The 21,293-nt window shown below is 43.2% G+C and overlaps 1 protein-coding gene across 1 annotated transcript in view; it reads left to right on the top strand.

Annotated features, from left to right (window-relative positions):
* The window catches only part of sema5ba (sema domain, seven thrombospondin repeats (type 1 and type 1-like), transmembrane domain (TM) and short cytoplasmic domain, (semaphorin) 5Ba), a 106,577-nt gene extending 92,374 nt beyond the window's left edge, over positions 1–14,203 (top strand). The window contains exons 17-22 of the mRNA XM_083997373.1: positions 1,760–1,930; positions 4,039–4,113; positions 4,687–4,824; positions 7,220–7,264; positions 8,662–8,867; positions 13,560–14,203. Of these exons, the coding sequence (XP_083853499.1) occupies positions 1,760–1,930; positions 4,039–4,113; positions 4,687–4,824; positions 7,220–7,264; positions 8,662–8,867; positions 13,560–13,736 (812 nt within the window). The 3' untranslated portion in view covers positions 13,737–14,203. The remainder of the gene's footprint in view (positions 1–1,759; positions 1,931–4,038; positions 4,114–4,686; positions 4,825–7,219; positions 7,265–8,661; positions 8,868–13,559) is intronic.
* Positions 14,204–21,293: the final 7,090 nt, after the last annotated feature.

Below are 21,293 nucleotides of genomic sequence, written 5' to 3'. Positions count from 1 at the left end.
AAGTCGGTCTGTTCAGGTCAAGTCTCCCATCACTAGAGACAAGTCAAAGTCAAGACCTCAAGGTGTTTGAGCAGCGAAGCAGAGGTCAGAGATCAAGCTACAGTTGTAGCTATGATCCAGCGTGAGAACATTATAACTCTATGTAATTAGTATGCAAGAAAATGACAATGCAGCAACACACACAACAGATTCATAATTCTGTGTCCTGTGACAAAAGGAGCCGAGTTCAGCCTGAACAACGTTGACAGTGACAATTAGTTCCAGTTTCACCTCTAACCCTCCCACTACCCTGACTAAGATCTCTGCTATGACAAGTCTGGTGTCTACTGTAGTTAGCAGTGGGTGGAAACACAGCTCCATGTTCTCAGGTGGAAACACGTAAAGTCTGGAAATGGCCTGTTCCTCTGACTTGGATGTTTCTGAGCATAATGGCCACAGGACGGCAGCCACACAGGAGGACGGGCAGATAGTAAGAGAGCTATAAAAACAGTCCGTCAGTCAGGGAAGCAGTGAGCCGCTCAGTAATTCAGTGAGTCAGACACTCAGCCAGTCGGCCAGGTAAACAGCCAGTTAGTCAGAGAGTCAGTCGGGCAGAGCAGAGCGCTGGCCGGCTGTGAGAGCTAGTCAGAGCTAAGTGGTGGCGGTCTGCTTCCTGCTTCTGTGTCACACTAATCCACTCAGCTAATGGAGTTTTCTGCGGCGCTGTGACGTTACCAGGCAACGCCGCCTCTCTCTCTCTGTCTGTCAGTCACACGGACATCAGCCAGTCAACCAGCCAGTCAATTAGTCGGTCACGCTCCTCTGATTAGATCAGATTAAACATTAACACTCCCCACGGAAAGACTAAATAAATGCAGGAACAGTGAGAAAAGACACAGTAGATGATGACCAGAGCGAGGGTTAAATTCATTATAGATATTTCACCAGTCGAAAGCTGAGAGGTCCATAACATATGAAATATAAAATATGTGTGGCTGTGCAATAACAAGACAGAATATGTGAAATATCCGGTAATGTGAAATCAAATCTCAGTCGAACACGCATGAGAGGATAAAAAAAATTGTGAATGAACAGACAGAATGTTTCTATTGTATCAGATAAAGGTTTGAACAAAGTCAAAATAATATATATTTGAAAAAAAAACACAACAGTGCCCAGGTGGTGGGGCACATTCAGCTGGTGCAACCGCCGCCGGCCCCCGGAGTCCACGAATAACTCCGAGCAAGAAGAAACTAACAGAGGAAGAGCAGCAGGTCTCATAGACGCCACCCACAAGTTTTAAAGGGCGAAGTTGCAAGTTGTGATGCAAGTCTGGTAGGCCTACATGTTTTTACACAGCTGAGACCGAGTCCTTGGAATTGGATATTGGATATTTAGAAGAGATCAATGAGCTCCTGATCTTAACTGTTCTGGGATTAAAAGTTGAGAATTGAATGTTTTTTGTCACATTATGAAACTTTGAGACTTTTCGATAACACTTTATAAGTATAAGTACACACTATTAAGCATTAGTTAAGCATTTAATACTGAATTCATCATTTATAACACATGAATAATCATTAGTATGTAGTTTATAAACACAGTTAAAAGTATTCATGCATTGTAAATTAAGAATTGAGTATTTATAAATGCTTAACTAATGCTTAATAGTGTGTACTTATTATTATAATGTGTTATCGACTTTCCCACTGGTTTTAACCAAGTAGCATGTGATTATTGTGTCCTGTGATGTTCATGTGTTTGTGTTTGTGTGTTGCAGTGAAAGGTGCGTGGTCGTGCTGGTCGTCCTGGTCTCAGTGCTCGGTGGGCTGCGGCGGCGGTCACTACCAACGCACGCGCTCCTGCAACAGCCCGGCCCCCGCCAGCGGAGGGGACATCTGCATCGGCCTACACACCGAGGAGGCCCTGTGCAACACACACACTTGCGACGGTAAGCTCGCTCCCTGGCACCCTACAGTAAACTCAGAAGCTGGTCCTGTGGTGCCACCTTCATCTCGCCTCCACACAGGCCGCCGTCTCCCACACCGTGTCATTTCTGTGTTGTCCCATTTGCTAAATTGCTTCCTCCATCTCTTCCCAGTGAATAAAGCAGGTCGTAGATATATGAAAAGATAAACAGAGTCACGCTGGGAGAACAACTCATCCTCCCACCGTGTTTTTATTTTATTTTATTTTTTTCCCCACTGTGCTGCTGCAGCTCTGAGCGCCATGGCAACCTCCTCTCGGACTGGAAAGGTTTCAAAAGATGTGCACAACCATATGGAAATCTCACATGATGGATCTGAAGTTTTAAAGGCAAATAACCATCTAAACTTTCTAGGTCAAGTCACGTCACATAAAAAGGGGATTTATTAATAGGACAATTATATAAAATCTTGTTAATTAGCGCAAAACAGGATGATATTAAAACTCAGTTGACTCACACTTACTCTCTAAATTTCCTAAAATGAAAAACACTTTTAGTTCCTGTTGAATCTCTTGAGCGTACAGTACCTGCTCCAGGTGAAGCACAGATCACAGTCGACACCTGTTTCCTCAGTAAGCTTTAAGAGCAGGTTATGTGGAGCATCCAGTGAGAGAGCAACACATTTTTTTTTTAGCTGTTGAATTTTCTTAAATGGGATTTTTCAAAGCTGTGAGCTGCACAAATGTAATTTTCTTTTACCTCCATTCTGATGGAGAGCAAAATATCAGAGGCAGATCTTAATGCCTGGAAAATTAAAAAACAAATCTATCAAGACGCCAACAGAGGTAACTGAGAAAATGTGTTTGTGTAAAGATGATGATACGTTAATAGCATGACTAACATATGATTAGATAGTGAAATGGCAAAAGTTTACAATAACACAAGACACACACACACACACACAAAGTAGTGATGTCAAACAAAACAAGACACAACACAAGTTTCTTAAGCAACAGTTGGGTTAGAAATGAATTAAATGTTTTAATGGTGTTGATTTGTTTCCTGGATTTGGACGAAGCCCAAAGTCTTACATCATGTGATGATGGGATGTGAGCTGTATAACAACGGCCTCCATGTTTTCTCTCTGCTCCCATTTTATTCGCACAAGGACCTTGAAATATTCATGAGCCCTGTCTGCTAATCCAGAAAGCAGGAAAAAAAAAAAAAAAAGTCCAGTATCAGAACTCATGATGAAGGTTCAACCTCGGTCCAGAGTTTAATATAAAACTACGGTACCTTGAACGTTCTGTCACCACAGTGCCATTTTAATCTGTTTCTTTATTCATTTCACTGAAAAACAAAAATCGGTCCCAGCCAAATATCCGTCGTCTGGGGGCGTTCACCTACATCCTTCAACGTGTGTGTACAGCAATGTCATGTGGTGCAGATGATTTCTGCCTGAATTAAATGGTGCTTTCCCTCCTGAAGTGTCATTTTCCTCAGCTGCTTTTCATTTTGAATCAGCCCGCCTGTCACTCAGGGCCAGAGTAACGCTTACAGTCAGCCGTCCTGGTAATTACAAAGAAAGGTAAACGGCTTTCTGTCTTTTTTTTTCTCCTCCTTTTGTTCCAGATGCTAATCAGTCCTCCTTTATCAGGTTAATGTTTTCCTTTTTGACGTGGACCGACGCGGTCCCTTCGGGGCCCCCGCGCTTATCGACTGTCGGCTAACAACCTCTCCAGCCCTCAATCTGTCTCCTTGTCTGTCGGTTTATTGACAGGCACGGCATCAGTCATCTATCGGGGGTCCTCCCGCTGCCGCTGCATGTGTAATTAGAGGCGAGCCGGCTGTCAGTCACAGGGATATTTGATGCCCCTGTTGCAGGTCATTTGATTAAAGTGTCCGGCAGTAATGGAGGACAGCAGGAGGAACTGTCTGGACTGAATACTAACGAGGAGCCTCGGGGCTGGACGCCTGCTCCTCCTGCCTCCACGGTGCAAATATGTATATGCAGGTCGCCTGGTTGACACAAATAAATGGGAATAAATGAAGCAATTAAAGTGGGATGTAGCTGATGCTCGGTTATGCAACATGTGTTGAGGCGGACTGTGTGCTCTGTGTGTCTACAGTAGATGGTTGTGCTGCGAGGAGGGAGCAGGTGGTGGAGACCGGGCCGCCTGTCGCTGAGCCCCAGACTGATAGGGAAGGTAAAGGAGGCCCCCGTCCCGTCCCGTGGGCTCTGCTCGGGGCCCTCTCTGCCAAAAACTGCACACTCGAGAGCACCCTGAATAACAAACCAGCTTTTTTTTCTCCATCAGCCTTTTCTTTCACTGCAGTAGCCTGTGCTCCCTCCTCCACTCCGGTGCTTCTAAACACAGGGTGAAAGAATGCAGCGAGTACGTGGTTCAAAGCGAGACTGAGAGCTGAGACTTTGGGAGTTTTCTCTTTTCCTCTTGGGTAGGAGCCTTTGTTTACTGCTCGGTTGCCTGCTGCGGGGAAACGGCGCTAAAGCTTGGCTCGGGAGACAAACATCTCCGCTATGCACTAAACAAACTCTCCACGGGTTCACTCTTCCAATCCTGTTTACATCACAAACACTTTTTTTTTCTCTTTTTTTTTTTTTCGGTGTGTGTTTGGGGCTGTTTGGCCGGCCGGCACAAGGTTAGCGGCGGCCGCGGGTGGCTGCGGCAGCCTGGGTGGGCGCTTTGGCTTCCAGTGCCAGTCTGAAAGTGTGGTTGTCTGGGGTTCGTTATTGATTGTTCTTTTCTCTCTGTGTCTAGGCGGCTGGATGGCCTGGTCGCTGTGGTCGGCCTGCGATGATTCAGGCTTGCAGATGCGGAGCCGGGTGTGTGGCGCTCAGGGCAACACCCCCTGTGTGGGGAACAGCACTCAGCGCAGAGACTGCAATGAAATACCTGGTGAGTGAGTCAGCTCCCCTCTCGGATACACACCGTGCATGTGCAGCCTCCTTACGGAGAGGGCGAGGGTCGGATTCCTCTAGTGCGATGTTCTTTTCGGTAAAACTCTGCAGCGACGACCTGTGTGAGACCTTCACGGAGCTGGATCTCCTAAAATACACCGCATGAATGTTTTCCATGTGTTTTATCCTGCTTTTAGTTTGGCCCTTTTTTTATTTTTTGACTCTGGGTGGTTTTGCTGAGAGGCAGCCTCTTTTTTTACAGGAACACCCCGATCACATTCTCACAGTTAAACACATTCACACCTGAAAGCTGAGCAGCTCCACTGGAGCAGATGAGCTCAAGGGCAAAACAGTGATGTTTATGTGGGAGGGCAGGCAACGCTTTTCCTCGTTACTGATGCAGGGATCCTCTGGTCACACGCTTCCTTCTCCGACCTTCAGGCCACGGCTGCCTGTAGTTCAGATTTATGTACAATTCATCATGTAGTGCTGCTTAAAATAGGGTTGCATTAGGGACAAAAATAAAAAATAAGAAGCTGCCAAAAAAAACAAAAAACAAACCTGCTCTGACGTTTAAAAAAAAAACTTTACCAACTGGAAAAGCTTTTTATGTCGCAGCTGTTCAGACAATAAAGTTTCCAGAGGCCAAAAATGATGAGCAAAGGTTTAGTCTGGACAAGAGTCTAAAAACATTCACTTCACAGTCATGAAACACCAAATGTATACACAAGACCAAACCCTTTATATCTGTTATAGAAATATTCACAGAGGATGAGAACAAAATAATTCCTCTGAAAATAAAGAGTTTAATTTCCAAACGTTTTCCATTATAAAAGCTTCACGAGTCAAATTCAAAACACCAAAACAAATCAGAGTGAAATATAAATGAAACAGAAAAACATTGTTTTTGTATAAAAAAAATATGCATCTTCAGCGTGAGTGAAGAAGACAAACAGAGAGCTGACTCTTGGCGTCTGATTCTCCTCTGGTAGGCTGCTCCAAAGTTTAGGGACCTGATGAAAAAAGGCCCCGAGTCAGTTTTAATCCAGACCTTGAAGTGGCAGCAGTGAACTCCTGAGGACCTCAGACTGTGTCTTTGCTCTTAGGAGGATTTAAGCTCAGAAATACAAGGAGGCACCAGCCCACGTCTGACTTTAAAAAGCACAGGTTTATCCCCCGGCTCTGTGATCAACCAGGCTTTTTATCCACAAATAATTTCAGCTCTGGTTTTTTACTTTTATCACACGACATCAGGTTATCATCAAACCTTTTTTTCTTTTTTTTTTTACTGCTTTGTCGTCCATCTGCGAGGTCGAACCATCTGGTTTTGGGTTGAACTTCAGTCTCCGCCCATGATCCTCCTCAACTCCTCCTTTTTAACATCTCAGAAGCAGCAGCGCGTGATGATCCGTCATTAACGAACACATCATCATCATCATCATCACAGTCATTCAGTGTCTGCGTCTTCATCCTCCTCCAGTCCAGTCCAGTCCACGCACACACCATCATCCCTCACTCGTGTGGACGACGTGGTCTCTTCTCCGTGCACTAAACTAAACTCATCTGCTTCTTTTAATTAACCATAATTAAGTCCATGTGAATCCAACAAGTTAGCAGTTGACCCGCTGCCCCTCCCCCCTCTGGCGCACCTTGTTATGCTGATGACAATCTCAGAAAGTTTCTGCTGAAATGATCTTTCATGGCCTGCCAGCGTCGGCCTCTCCACACTCAGAATCCTTAATGAGACCAGGCGAAGGCGATTAATATTAATGGGTTGTCACAACACCAAATCACATCTAATTTCAGTGCAAATTTCAATGAGGCGATGGATGGATTTGTTAAGGTCACTGGCAGAGGGGAGGCGGCTGTGGAAGCTGAAGAATTAGGCCAAAAAATTAATCAAGAGATGTGGCACTGCAATTAAAATGACTCACACACACACACATGCACACACACACACACTCTCTCTCTGTTCCCTTCCTCTCTCCTTCTTGGATACTCTAGGACAGGACGTGTTGGAGATGTAAATTATTGTCCTGCTGTCAAGTGTCTCTAACAGCAGCTAGAGAGCTTCAGTATGAGGGAGCACAGCTCTCCTCCAGAAAGTTGTAGAATTCACCGAGGCAAATAAATCTCCTCCGACAGTCTGCGTAACTTTTTAAATAACATTTCAATTCCTCATTCCCTGTTTTTGTTTCTCCATGTTGTCAGCTCTCCCGGTGTTACAGTCGGTGGATGTTGTGTTCTGATGGCTGTTCTCTCCAGGGAGTGTGTATATGTATATGCGTGTGTGTATATGTGTGTGTGTGTGTGTGTGTGTGTGTGTGTGTGTGCATGTTTATGTGTATGCATGCATGTGTGTGTCTGACCCTGTGTTCCTCTCCTCTCTGCAGTCATTCTCCCTGCATCTGGTTTTGATAAGGACAAACACTGCGGAGGTAAGTGGATGAACAGCTGCCTTCGCTTTGTTGCACATCAGGGTTTGTTTTTGTTTTAGGTTTTTTAGACCCCTGCGTGTTTCCACAGATGTTTGTTTCATGATGTGAGTTTTTCATACATTACGTGTGCATCTTCATGCATGTGTTAATTTCAGTAAACTCTAACAGATAATCAGGAGGCTGAAGAAATAAGAACAGGTTGGGGTTCATGTCAAAACCGAGACAAATTCAAGAGTGATAATTTAATGTCTGACTCGCCAATTGGAAATAAAAATGAACCAAAAACACGAACCAAGGTGCACATTACTGCCCTGAGAAGACAGACTGGGATGCTGAAATAATTGCAGACAAATTGCAATAGTCCAGAAATTGTTTGAGCTCCTCCAAGCAGAGCGCCTGTGAAGTTACTGCTCGACTCATGAGATGAAAAAAAGGAAGAAAAAAAAAGATATGTTTGAATCAACAGGTCTGTTGTTCAGTCACTCACATTCACACTGAAGTGTTTCACAGTTTGAATCGGCATTAACAGCTTCAGCTCTTTGAAAGAGCAATGAAAGAGTCTGAGGACTTTGCAGAGAGAGTTAATCCCTCACTAAAACACAAGCGTCGCTACGGTTTTAGTCATTTTAACCAAATGAAAAACTTGGACCAGGTTTTTGTTGGCGAAAGCTGAGACGGCTAAACAACATTGGCATAAAGGTTGTTAACAGAGTGATGTCGAGTGCCAGCTGATGTTGGCTCAGCCTTACACCTGTAGGAATCTACTCTGCAAACGCAATCGTTCATTTCTCACCTGGATTTATTCAGAGTGTGATTCTGTGTCCGGGCTGAAACAGCCAAGATCGACCACTTTCATCAAGTGCTGTTTGAGTGAAGGAGTGAATTGTTAATTCTCAGTTCTAGCCGTTTTCTGTATTGGACAGAATACAGTGCAGAAATAGTAATGAAATAGAAATAGAAAATGTGGGAGGTTGAGATGTACTTCCTGCAACAACAGTTCGATTTAATCTGCAGAAGTTGTGTTTTTTTTCCCAAAGCTGAGCCACCTGACGTCCTTTTTTTTTTTTTCTTCTTTTTACTGACAATTTAAAATCTTTGTTAAACGAATTCAGAGTGAGATTTATGATGCATAATTTGTACAAAAAGTTAAGGGAGCAGGGCTGTGAGGAGGAAAATCGAAGACGTTGTTGATTTTCCCTCAAAGCAACTGGACACAAACACTGATCGAGCCAAAGGTTAATAAAAAAGATGATTATTGATCAATAAAGAGACAGAGCTCACAGAGTGGGTGAGCGTGATCATCACTCACCGTCTCAACAATACAGAGCCGAGTCAAGCTTTTAACAGAGATGTATTGAATGTGCTTGTGTTTTTCTTCTTTTTCTCCCGTTTCCCAGCTTTCACCTCCATCCACCTCATCGCCACCGGTGTGTCTTGTTTCCTGGGGGCGGGGCTTCTGTCCTTCCTGATCTACGTCTACTGTCAACGCTTCCACAAGCCGTCGCAGGAGTCGGCCGTCATTCACCCGACCACCCCGAACCACCTCAACTACAAGGGCAACACCACGCCAAAGAACGAGAAGTACACGCCCATGGAGTTCAAGGTGCGTAGTAAAAAAAAAAAACAGCCACATTTTAAAATATTTAACACCAAAAAGTAACACAACGAGTGGGGAAACGGAAGATTTACCTGACGCACAAACACATCCAATGTTAATGCCGGCGATTCAAGGGCAGTGAATGTGATTCATGTTTTATTTAGAGCCTTTATTCATGCATTTATCTCAATAGAGCGCTAAGCACAGAAGATGAATTACTGTTCATTTTAATTCCTCCTTGCTCTTATACAGAACTTATAGGCTTTAAGCCTTTCTACCTGCCCACAAACCAAGTCCTTATTAATGGGCCCCATTAACTTCCTAAAGCATTACTCAGCCCTCGACCTCCCTCTGCTCTCACTCTAGTCTACGGCGCATTCACATTTACGCAAAGTCAAGAAACTGTTTTCACTGGAGGCTCGTAGACTCCAGTGTAAAATCTCTGTCTTTGTTCTGTAATTGATCACCGATTCAGGGAGATGACGACTGATCTGCTTGATACTGTAAAGAGCTTCAAAGCAGCTTGTGATAAACAGCTGGGTTGAGTTTGATTCTTGTCATTTTTAAGTCGTCGTGGACACCCCCGGTGTTTTTTTTTCTTCCTCTCAGTCACTGATTTGAGTTTAATTAAATTTTTCTGATCTTACACCACTTTTTGTCTCATGACCGTCGCCCACGTTGTTTTCACAAGTCGCATTTCAGAAGCGCCGCAGTGATGGATTTCTTTCTCTTATTATTTGGTCACATCATCCAAAATAAATGAAAACATCAGCAGCTCCATCAATCTCAGCTTGAAACCTGCTGTGGACAGGTCGTCCTGTCTGCTGCAGCTCCCATTATTAAACCAGATCACAGACAGATGTTTGGACTGCGTCGCGTCGCGTTCAGACACAGTGAAACTGCCAATCAGGAGACGACATCAGATTTCCCGTTGACACTAATCCATCACACACACTCCATCAGACTGAACTTGTTCATGGTTGTGGTGGTTAAACTGGATGTTAGGTCACGTCACATCAGCAGCTGCTGACACTGATTCTCACTGGCTTCCTCTTAGGAAACAGTTAGTTGTAATAGATCAGGAAATACTTTGGCCACCCTTTAATTTACAGGCAGCTAATTACGTGACAATGTCAAGAAATAACAAGTAATCACGTCATAATGTCTAGAAATAGCCTAGAAATAACAGTCAATTCATATTAATGTTGAGAAATAGAACCAAGAAATAACAATTGATTGCAATTGCAAGGACTTGATGGAGAAAAATTCTGGCCTTTCCCAAAAAATACAAAGCATGAAAAGCATGCCTTTATGAAACACACAACATTACTATGCATTTAATTGTTATTTCTTGTCTATAACTTGACATTATCACGTAATTAACGGCCTGTAAATTAAAGGGTCACCAATACGTTCAACTAAAAGGCAGTGTTTGGCTGAGTTTGTGTTGGTCTCCAAATGTTAAACCAGGAAGTGAAAACCCAGTTTGCTTCATCAATTATATCCACAGGTTTATATCGTAGTGAGCGAGAGAGTTACACAGAAAGCCGGAGTGTAGGAGTCTGATGTCTGAAATTTAAAGATGGAGGACATCTAACAGGCAGTATAAGGCTATAATGGGAGATGCTATCCAGTTGCATTATGGGAACTATACAATCAATTCTTATATAGTTTCTCTGTGGCATTATAGTAGTATTTGCTGTGGGTCTAAAATCTAAATTTGTTGCTGTCATATTCTGTCTCAACCCCTCCTGTTGTTGTGTATAAAGTATCTGAAGTAGATGGGTGTAAGATGGAGCAGCTGATGTTCAGGGTCACTGAGGAGGATTCACATGCAGAAACAAATCATGTCCTTCTCTGGAGAGAAAACAAGAATCCATGTGATTACGGCTCCTATTTCTTCATCAAAAAATACAGAGATATCGATCGATATCGATATCGTCACTGTTTGTTATGAAGTTATTTACAGTATCAGATAAAACCAGTGGAGGTGGACGGGACAGTCAGGGATAGGAGCGACCTGCAGTAAATGCTCCGGCCTGTCTGGGGGTCAAACTGGGGACTTTCCTTCTTCAATGATGGGCGAAAAAAAAAAAAAAAGTTGAAAATAGTTCAACACAATTTTCAGTTTTAGTGAAATGAGCCCCCGCGGCTAGACGACTCTGTATAAAATAAAATTAGTGTCGGTGTGTTTGTGAACTTGTCTGTAAAAGCCTGTCCTGCAGGTGTAATAAACAGGTCTGTGTGCTGTGCTGGCAGCTGATAGGCCTTTACTTTATGGCCATATTATTCACACTGCACTATCTGGATTGCATTTCATCTTCTAAATGGCACCCCCTGCATTTGTTTTAACCTGAAGCTATTTTCGGTCGGAGCGCAGCGTTTTTTTTTCCCCCCTCTGACACCGGCCGACAAGTGCCAGCGGGGATTCATCTTAACCTTTCCTATCAACGGACACGTATCTGAAGACCGTGGCAGAGCGCGACGGGAACATGCTGCCTAACCACAATGACCCGTCCCTGTTGTGTTTGATGGCGTCAGCTCCTCCTGACACTCGCTGTCCTTGCTGTTATTATTGCCGGTGTGTGGACTCGGCGTCGACAGCCGTCGTGGTGTTGAGAGCCTGAACTCATTAGCTTTAATGACCAGAGGGGGCGGGCGGGCGGTGCTGGATCTGCAGCCCGTGTCACCGTGCACCACCACAGCGCTGTTTATCCTGCAGGTTCCCTCTCCTCCAGGCCAATTTATGATGCCCAGTGTTGTGTATTTCCCCGACTCTAACCTGATTATCCTCCTGCCTCGGTCCCCAGAGCTGTTCAGATGGATTACATTAGTCTAATGCTTCCCCTGGAAAGTGTTTCACCTTATGTTCAGCTTTTACCAAGACTCAGCAATTGCATTAGAATAAAATGTGGGTTTTCGACTTGTTTTTTATTTAAGAGCGCTGCAGTGAATTCCTGCCATCTCGTATATTAGTGCATTGAGTGTGCTTGACATGAACAAAATTAAATTTGTTCAATTGGTTTGCTTTGGTTATGAATACACGAGCTCCAGCCTCAGAGCCAGTGGAGGTATTTCAACTGCAGGGCAGAAACAAAACTGACTGTAAACATCCTCCATCAGCTCTGGCTGTAATTAAGTCCTCAAAAGTTTTGTTTTCAGATAAAAACTGAAAACATCTTCCAGTGCAAAAGAATCGTTTCCAATGAAAAAACCCAACCCCCAGTCTTGTTTACAGAGTTTTCCAGAAATGAGCCTGTATCCTGTGTTTCCCCTGGGTGAATGCTTTGTAACTGTAACAGCAGGAGAGCTGTGAGTGCGAGGGCCGAGACCACCCTCCCTCACTCCCTCGCTCCCTCACACCCACACACAGAGCGTTCAGAAAACAGAGTTCAGCCTGACTTTCAAATGTTTTTGAGGTCGACATCTGTCGGTATCTTCAGTTTTTTACAAAAGATTTCTTCTATCTCTTGTTGGAAAGATTTTATCGCAACAAGCTGTCAACCTGTCCCTCGATGAAAGAGAGAGAGCAGAGAGGAGACTGTACGTGAGTGTAAATGACAACACAACACAATGGAGACACTGAGCTGATATTTTGTTCTTTGGTTTCTTGGCAGAGAGTGGGAGGTCCTTACTGTAGAGAACACTGTACTTTAAAATAGAGGAGGGAGGTGTTTTAGAAAACACCTGACAATGAGCTGAAAGTCACCGGAAACAAGTTACAGTGCTGTTTTCTCTTTGGCAGCTTCTTCTCTCTTGTTTCTGAGTAACAGCTCATTTTTGGAAATGTACTCACTCACTATGAATTTAACTTTTTAGTACTGTAATAGTCGAGTACTTTCTGTATTGGTCTGTTTGATAAGAAGAATTAAACTGATTCAAGTGAGATGAACAGACTGAGAACTTTATCTTATGAGATAAAACGCATGTTGATAGAATTTGCAGTGACAAAAAAGGTTATATGATCACAATGCATCACAGTAGTTTGTTGAAATACTTAAAGGGATAGTTCAACATTTTGGCAAATTGGCCCATTGCCATAATCCCTATAGTTTTACTATAGGGATTGACTACGAGCTGCTCAGAGCTACGCTATGGAGGCTAATGGGATTTCTTGGTTCTCCTCTTCAATCTAATCAAATTCACAATCCAACAACTCCAAAACGCTCTGGTAGACAAGTTGTCACCTGCACATTCACCATGCTATGAGATAATAACAGAACGGCACGAGTCAGAGTTGTTTTCTAGGTAAATTCATGCAAAACGGCTGATGCGCATTCCTGTTGGGGGCAGTTTTTCGGCAAGCAGTCTCTGCATTTACCTTGAAACCAACTCTGTCTGGTAACGTTCTGTTATTATCTCATAGCGTGGTGAATGTGCAGGTCGCAACTTGTCCACCAGAGCGTTTTGGAGTTGTTGGATTGTGTATTTGATGAGGTTGATGAGGGAAACCAAGAAATCCCATGAGCCTCCGTAGAGTAGCTCTGAACAGCTCGCGGCTCTGCTCCGCCATTCTAAAAATAGCTTGCACCGACAATTAAAGGTAACAAACTATAGGGATTATGGCAATGGGTCAATTTGCCAAAATGTTGAACTATCCCTTTAAGGAAGGATATTGCAAAATGTCCATATATCATAATGTGACTTTGTGGGGGTTCTGGTGGTTTAATCCGTCCTGTGTCTCTGCTGTCGTTCCAGACACTGAACAAAAACAACCTGCTGCCAGATGAAAGATCCAACTTCTACCCGACGCCGCTGCAGCAGACCAACGTCTACACCACCACCTACTACCCCACGGCGCTCGGCAAGTTCGACTACCAGCCCAACTCCTCCCCTTCGCCATGCAGGACCTACAACCACAGCAACAACAGCTGAGACCCGCCCCACAAACTGGCTCTCCAACTCCCCCCTCCACCTCACCCTTCTTGCTGCCACCGCCGCCCCAAACGGACACCGCCCCCCGACGCCATGGTGACATAACTGAACCGACATGAACTGAAACGTTTTCTCAGAAGCCAGAGAGGTTCCTCTGTTCGCCATCGCCCCCCTCTCCTCGCTCCCGTAGTCTCTTCCGCATGGTAGGGTTTGTGTTTTCAAGGGCGTTTCTGGGACTTTCCACCGGGAGACGTAGGTTCGGACAACAATGCCCACGTCCCGGTGCAGTCAGGGACTGACGCGACCAGCGAGGGGCGTGTTATTGTAAGAAGCCTGACTCGACAAAGCAGTGTCAACACAGAGCTTCGTCTTCATGTGTGGATCTGGTGGAAAAAACGATGAGTCGTGGCTTTAGACGGATTAATATGACCAGAAAACCTCAGCGCAGGTGCTGAGTCAAGAATCCACAATTGCAGAAATGAACACGAACAGAACATTTAACAAAAAAAACAACAACAAAACACACACACAAAAAAAAAACCCAATTCAATTTCTCTGGAACTGGGTCGTCGTTTTACGCCTCTCCATTTCAAGCCCCATTCTCAGCCTGTAATGAACTTTGAGTCCCTCGACAACAAAAGCAGTTACTGAGAACAAACAGCGCATATCATTACGTCCTTGCCGCACAGCACGAGAGAAGCACGAGAGAGCAGTGACAAAAGAGAAAAACTCAATGGAGTCGATGATGAAATAAATTAGAGATCGATATCAGCTCGGTTTCTTCGAGAGCGGATGCACGAGCTCCACGTTGTCGGCCTCTCACGTGACGGAGGAGATAAGAACTTCAAAGTTTTTTGGGTTTTTTTTCTGGGAGGGATGTTTGGAAGAGAGGCGGAGAGGAGTAATCTCTAAAATCTGCTTGTTTGCGGACAAGGACGTTCATTCATAAAAGTCGAAAGCAAAAAGGATGGAGAGAGGGGGATTGTGGGACGCGGCCTGAACTGTACATAAAGCTTTGGGAATGCCTTGGGTGCCTGTATGCAATAGAGGGCAGAGGCGAGGTTTGTTTCCTTTCTATTTCTCCTCTTTGATTTTTTTGTTTTTTTATTTGTTTTCTTCTTCTTCTTCTTCTCCCCTCCAAGTACAATAAAGACTTCTGAACGAGGATTGATTGATTCTCCAATTGATTCTCCAATGGATGCATCGATTCTACTGAGTGTTAAATAGCTCGGTGGTCATATCAAATATGGCCAGTGTGCTGAACAACTGGATTGGGTTTTTCTATGTCGGTAGAATAAGCTAGCAGACTGGCACTTGTTCTTTTTGTTTTTAATGTTTGTTTTTGGATTTTTTTTAAGATAATTGTTTTCTGCTCCGATGAGCTGTAGCATAGGAGGAAATATTTTGTTAAATAAAAATATAGCTGATTAATTGTTGTTTCTCTAATTTCACTTCAATGAATGAACACATTCCTTTTGTTTTCTTGATTGTTTTTTTGTTCGTTTGTATTCTCAACAGTTCATTTCTCGCATCCTCAATACCTGAAATGTTAACACAACACAAAGACAAAAAAAAATTGTTGTAACAAAACATCTATTCGGCCTTGCTTGAAAAAGAGTAAAAAAGAAAAAACACAAAAAAAACTAAATGATGCTTGCTTACATGTTTGCCTGTGTGAAGATCAAACTGAGTGCATGTGTATGTGTGTGTGTAGATGTGTGTACATGCAAACACATTAACTATGTGTTTGTGTGTGATTGTCTGGATGCCTGAATGAGCAAAAAGGGGTGTAACTGTGTTTTGTACAATGTAAATGCTTTCATACATATGACTATATATGAGAAGACATTTGTTTTTTGTTTTTGGTGCATTTTGTTTTCCACATCCACATCACTCACACTTCACCCACCCACACACACACACAGACACACACACCACTGGTTTTTCTATATTTCATGTATGAGATGTTAATCATTGTAAGTTAAAGCGGCGCGCCTCTGGTTCTGGCGGAGGTGGAGCGGACTCTATTTATAGTCAAAGCTTGGTTTATAAAGGGCATTTTCACAGCTATATTTTATTATTATTGCCTGATTGATGAATGCTAACCCAGCAATGCTTTTCACATCAGCTACTGTACATGCACGAGATGAGAGCTCTATCTGTATATAGGAGCGACAGCCTTCTGCAGCCCCATCTAATGACCTTGAAGAGGATCATGTAAATGTATCTGTATATTGTATAGCTAACACTGTTTGTTTAAAAAAAAAAAAAAAAAAAGCCTTATAGTTGTTTAAAGAGAGAAAAAAAAGTGCAGCAGCTAAGTACACACCAACCATGAGGTTTGTTTGGGGACAGAGCTCCACAATGTGACCCAACTGCCTGTGGCTTCGACCTCTCCCAGCTGCTCAAACATCAAGATTTCCAGAGAGACACATGAACCTGGCTGAAAATATCTGAAAATACGTCTGAATATGAATTAATAAGATTTTTTGGTCCAAGCTCAGCTTCGATTGGCTGGCTGCGAGAGCCCATTCATTCATCTGATTGGTCGATTTCGAGCTCTGTCCCCTGCGATGTGAGGCTCTGTGCCCTTCTATGCAACTTACCAGGTGTACTGTTAGACCTGTCATGTAGACTGTAATCACTGCCTTTTAGACACTGTGAATTTTTTGGTACCCTATATTTTTGTATATTGTACATTATAAAGGATAATAAACCTTGATGCCAACGCACCCGGAGCAGCCAGTGAGCTCTTTTCACACACTTTGTTTTGTAATTTTTAATTATAAAAATATTGATTGTAGCAGATTTAAATTAATAACTTTGTTGTTGTTTTTTATTCACCTCTTTTTATTTCAGTTCAAAAAATAATATCCTACAGTACGTCTTTTTGGGCGGCTAAGTCTAAGCTTCGCACGGTTCTCATGTACAGAAATGGTTGGTCTACTATGATAATATGTGAAATATAAGAAGTATAGAAGTAATATACTTAACATACAGGCAACTACACAAACTTATTTAAGTTACATTTTTGAGGAGGATTTAGGATTCTTTTTTACAGGCTGGCATTCATGGTGTTTTTAACCTAAGGGTGGCAATAGAGAGTTGAAGATGCTGCGGTCTGACCTCTCCATAGGTTTCTATGTACAGTATATGCTTTAACGATTGTTTGTCCTGCACTGTAGAGCGTCTTCAGCTTTGCAGGAGTGAATAATAACAGTTTTAAGTCAATAGAGAGACACAGCTTCTCCCAACTCTCCTCTTTTAGTCATTACTCTATCTAAACTCTGCTCCCCTCTAATTAAAATTCAGAAGCTTTAAAAAAAAAAAAAAAAAAAGGTTCACTCCCTCCAGTCAGTGGGGCTATAACTCCACTCTTTTAAACACACAGGAGCCAATTACCTGCCTCAGTGTTTGGCTGTCAACCAGCTCCAGGCTCGTACTTTGGAAAGCGAAGGTCTAACAGTCGTGGACGGTGTCTCTGCTAATAACAGTATGTTGGAAGCTATTTGCAGAAGTAGCACTTTGGAAATTAATGATAAGGTTGTGTATTAACACTCCCCCCCTCCCCTGAAGAGACCAACACAGACATTTGGTTTTGTATCTGTGAGGTAGCTGCTGTAAGTATAGCTTCTGCCTTGGAGCCATGAACACAGCACAAAGGTATAAAGTAAACTTGGCTTCACAGTGATTCTACCTGCAGCTTGGTTGTGTTTTATAATGCAGTGCAGGCGGACATGTTTCTGTGTAGGAAACCTGTGTACCAGCTTGTCTTTGCTGCTTGAACAGCAAACAACAAGGTTTACTGGTTAGTCTGAGGCATGCAGATTTTATAAGAATTATTCCCACCTGTCTGGTTCAGCCAGCGAACCAATCATACTTTAGATTGATGTTCAGACCGCCTACCTAATTACCATACAGACACAGGAATAAATGAAAGCAGGAACATATATATAAATGGATAAATCAGTGTTTTTCAACCTTGGGGTCGGGACCCCACGTGGGGTCGCCTGGAATTCAAATGGGGTCGCCTGAAATGTCTAGTAATTGATAAAGAAAAATTACTGATTAAAATGTTTTTTTAACTGATTATTATTATTTATAAAATTATGATTAAAAACACCACACACAATCTTATTAAACAACAGTTTTTTATACTTTCACTTTAAAATGCAGCATATAAAAATATCAGAGCTGGTGCATCTTGACTGATGGTCACGATCACGTGCACTCACATGATCGTGGGGTCGCCAGAAATGCATTATGTCAAAATGGGGTCACAAGCCACAAAAGGTTGGGAACCACTGGGATAATTACATAAATACAGGGGGAAAAAGGTGTAAATAAATAATTTTGCATTTGTTTAGACCAAGTGGCGATCAACTGTGATTTTACTTTGTGAATGGGCTTTATGCACAGCTCCACTACTTCCTGAAACAAGCTCATTTATTTCCTTTATAGCTCCTTTATTTACTTCAGGAAGTAGTGGTGCTGTGCAGAAGTTTGAAATTAGGCCGTGTCGCCATCTTGATTTTTTGAAACCATTACCATATTTGGAGGAGGGGGTGGAGCTGATGACCTGAGCTAACAGCTACCTGTCACTGCACACTGTTGCAACCCGTCATGTAATGTTCTATTATTCATTTTTTTGTCCTTCAAACAAAAAGTACACAGTAAAAACAAGAGACTGAACCTTATTTGTAAGAAGCTACTTTGTCTATCGTGTGTTCGGTGTGGACACATTAGAGATGTGCCTCTACTAGTTCAGACACGTGTCTCTGAAGTGCATCTTCTCCCTTCATCCCCACAACAAATGATTGCGGCGCTGGAATCCTTCACTGTACGAGAAGAGGGGAGATGGATGGCACAAACGAGCCAAGTAGTCAGGGTGTGTCCAGCAGAGTGCCTGTGGATCACTGCTGGTGCCAGTGGCCGAGACACCGGCACTTTATCATGACACCACAATGATTCTGCTGCTGTGCAGAAAAACCAGGTTCAAAGCTGGAGAACAGCTACTCCCACACAGGACAGGAAAAGACACTCAATAAAATCATAAAACATTCTGTGTGCAGCCTCACATAAATAACTGAGAGTGGTTTGTATTTTACACTGGAGCAACTGTATCATTGGGCTGTCAGACGTGAGGGAGGCACACTCTTCATCCCACCAACAACACGCACACACACACACTCACATCACGTGCACGGACGCTCACAGATGATGCTCACGCACGCACGAGTTCACATGTTCCTCCCGTGTATGTCCTTCTCATTCAGCCCGAGCTGCACCTCTCAATTAGGGAGAGCAGCCTCTGTGCAGTTTTATTAATGGTCACAGTGAAAGCATTAATCAGTTGGTATTCTGCTGACAGACAGATGCAGTGATTGGCACCGTGGCAGGCAGCCAGGAGGAGGAGGAGGAGGAGGAGGAGGAGGAGGCTGTAGGGCCGGGGAGGAGGAGGCCGCTCAGATAAAACGGCAGAGGAGTCCGGGGCGGCAAAAGGACGCCACGCTCGATTTTTTAAATATAATTCACCCTCTGTGTGACAGTGAGGAATGAGAACAACGCCGAGAGAGGAGCAGAGGAAAACACCAGCTTTGGCTTTGTGATGTTCGCTGATATTAATGAGGAGATTTGTTAAAACAGAGATAGCAGTCATGTGAAAAATGAGTCGGCGTCCTCCACAAACAAGAGCACGGCGCCAAGAGTCGCAGTCATCATGAATTATCTTGGAAATTAATGGCTACCTGAAAAGCGCTGTTTACTAATTCGTTAACATTTAATGAAAGAAATAATCCCTTATCAAATTTAACTTCTAATATTTATCATGGCTCAGGAGCAAAAATGGTGGTAGCATTTTCCCCTAAGCAGTAATTACTAGAAATTGAATTGTTAATCATTATTTATGCTGATTAAATTAGTATTACTTTCTTTTATTTCCGCAGTTATGGAGAATGACTTTGGCATTTTCCACTAAAACATTGTTTTCATTTTTTCTAGTTCATTTAACTCTGTAAAAAAACAAACAAACAAAACATCAGCATGAACAATTTGTTTGCTTATATTTATGCAGATTTCTCAATTAGTTCATCATCCAGCAACACAAGCATCAACTTGACCAGGTTTGGTCTTCACCAACTTCTGAGACAAACATCTGACTCTTGAGCTGCTAGATGTCAAGTGCTGGCTTTGTCTGTCTGCTATTTGGTAACAAACTATTAAATAACTGATAAACAGCTGTTTACTGCCACTGCTGCTGGAATAAGGGGTAGATGTAAAGCTAAAGGTGTATGAAAAAGTATCAATAAAGGTTTAAACTACAGATATAACACCATTCTATATGTAGGCCCATGTAAGAACTTATTATAGAAAGACCGGCTAAAAGCACAGCTCTGCATTAAGAAATTATAATATAGTCCATGGTTGACAGCCACGCAGCAGCCCAGTGTTGGTTTGAGAAAACTCCAGCAAGCAGCACAGATCACAGTTGCATAATGCGACCATCTGATGTTTATTTCGCGTTGTCGTGTTTACAGAGCGAGCAGCCGGTTGTTTCTGATGTGTGTTGTGCGGCGTTCCCAGGAGGTGGCCGGCAGACAGACGTGTCTGTGTTCCTGTACAACCAGACAGGATGGGCAGATCACACGGCGTATGAAGTTGCAGCCAGGAAATGCTTCTCATCGTCTGCGGGGATTGAGAGTGTGTCGCCTCCTCCATCGCTGCTCTCCAACGACCTCCTCCACGGGAAAACTGGGTAATCGTTTGATATGATTCATCATCTTAGCATTAATCCACTGGACGGTTCTTCTGAGTGGGAGTTTAAGTGTGATCTGGGCAGAGCCGGCGCTGGAGAACTCCTCGGGAATTGGTTTTATTGGAAATGTGATCAAAGAAGTCGAGAAGCAAGAACCAAATGGCAATCTGGAGTAGAGCAACATCACAGACTCTATTCAGGTCTGTCCCTCTAACCTGACACTGCTGCATTCGCTGACCAACAAAACAATCACACACTCCAGCTCAGGTGCTACTCTAATGACACCCTTCAAGCCTTGGGGATGGTTTTACAAAGGAATGTGAGAAGACAGTCACAACTTAGCCAATACTGTGAGAGAAAATAGGACCAGAAGAAGAAGAAACTCAATAAACTCCATTCAATCCAGCAAAGTGTTTCCTGGAAGATCTGAGGAGTTAAAAGGATTTTTATCCAGTCATGAGTTTCTCAAAGGATTTCTGCAAAAGACTGTCGATGGTTCAATATCTTTAGCAAAGTACAACTTCTTAGGTGGCAACAGCTGCTTCTCAGGCGTTAAAGCCTTTATCTGAGTACAAATGTTGCATTGTTGTGTTTTCAATGTAAAGCAGTAGAGGTGTAGAAGGTCACTGAGGAGACACTGGAGGACACAAACAGACGAGGAGACAAACTGAAAGTGTTTCAGTTTGAGTCTGAGGGTTGTTTGTTTTGTCCACCAGTAGATGCCATAAGTCCAGTCGCTTTTCTGCTGTTTTGCTAACCCTCGTCCTGGCCATGTGCATTTGTTTACAACGAAGGCAACGAGA

Source organism: Trachurus trachurus (assembly GCF_905171665.1).
Source record: "Trachurus trachurus genome assembly, chromosome: 21".
In the NCBI taxonomy this organism is placed as follows: domain Eukaryota; kingdom Metazoa; phylum Chordata; class Actinopteri; order Carangiformes; family Carangidae; genus Trachurus; species Trachurus trachurus.
The sequence above is the reverse complement of the archived record's forward strand: the minus strand, read 5'-3'. Positions and strand labels throughout refer to the sequence as shown.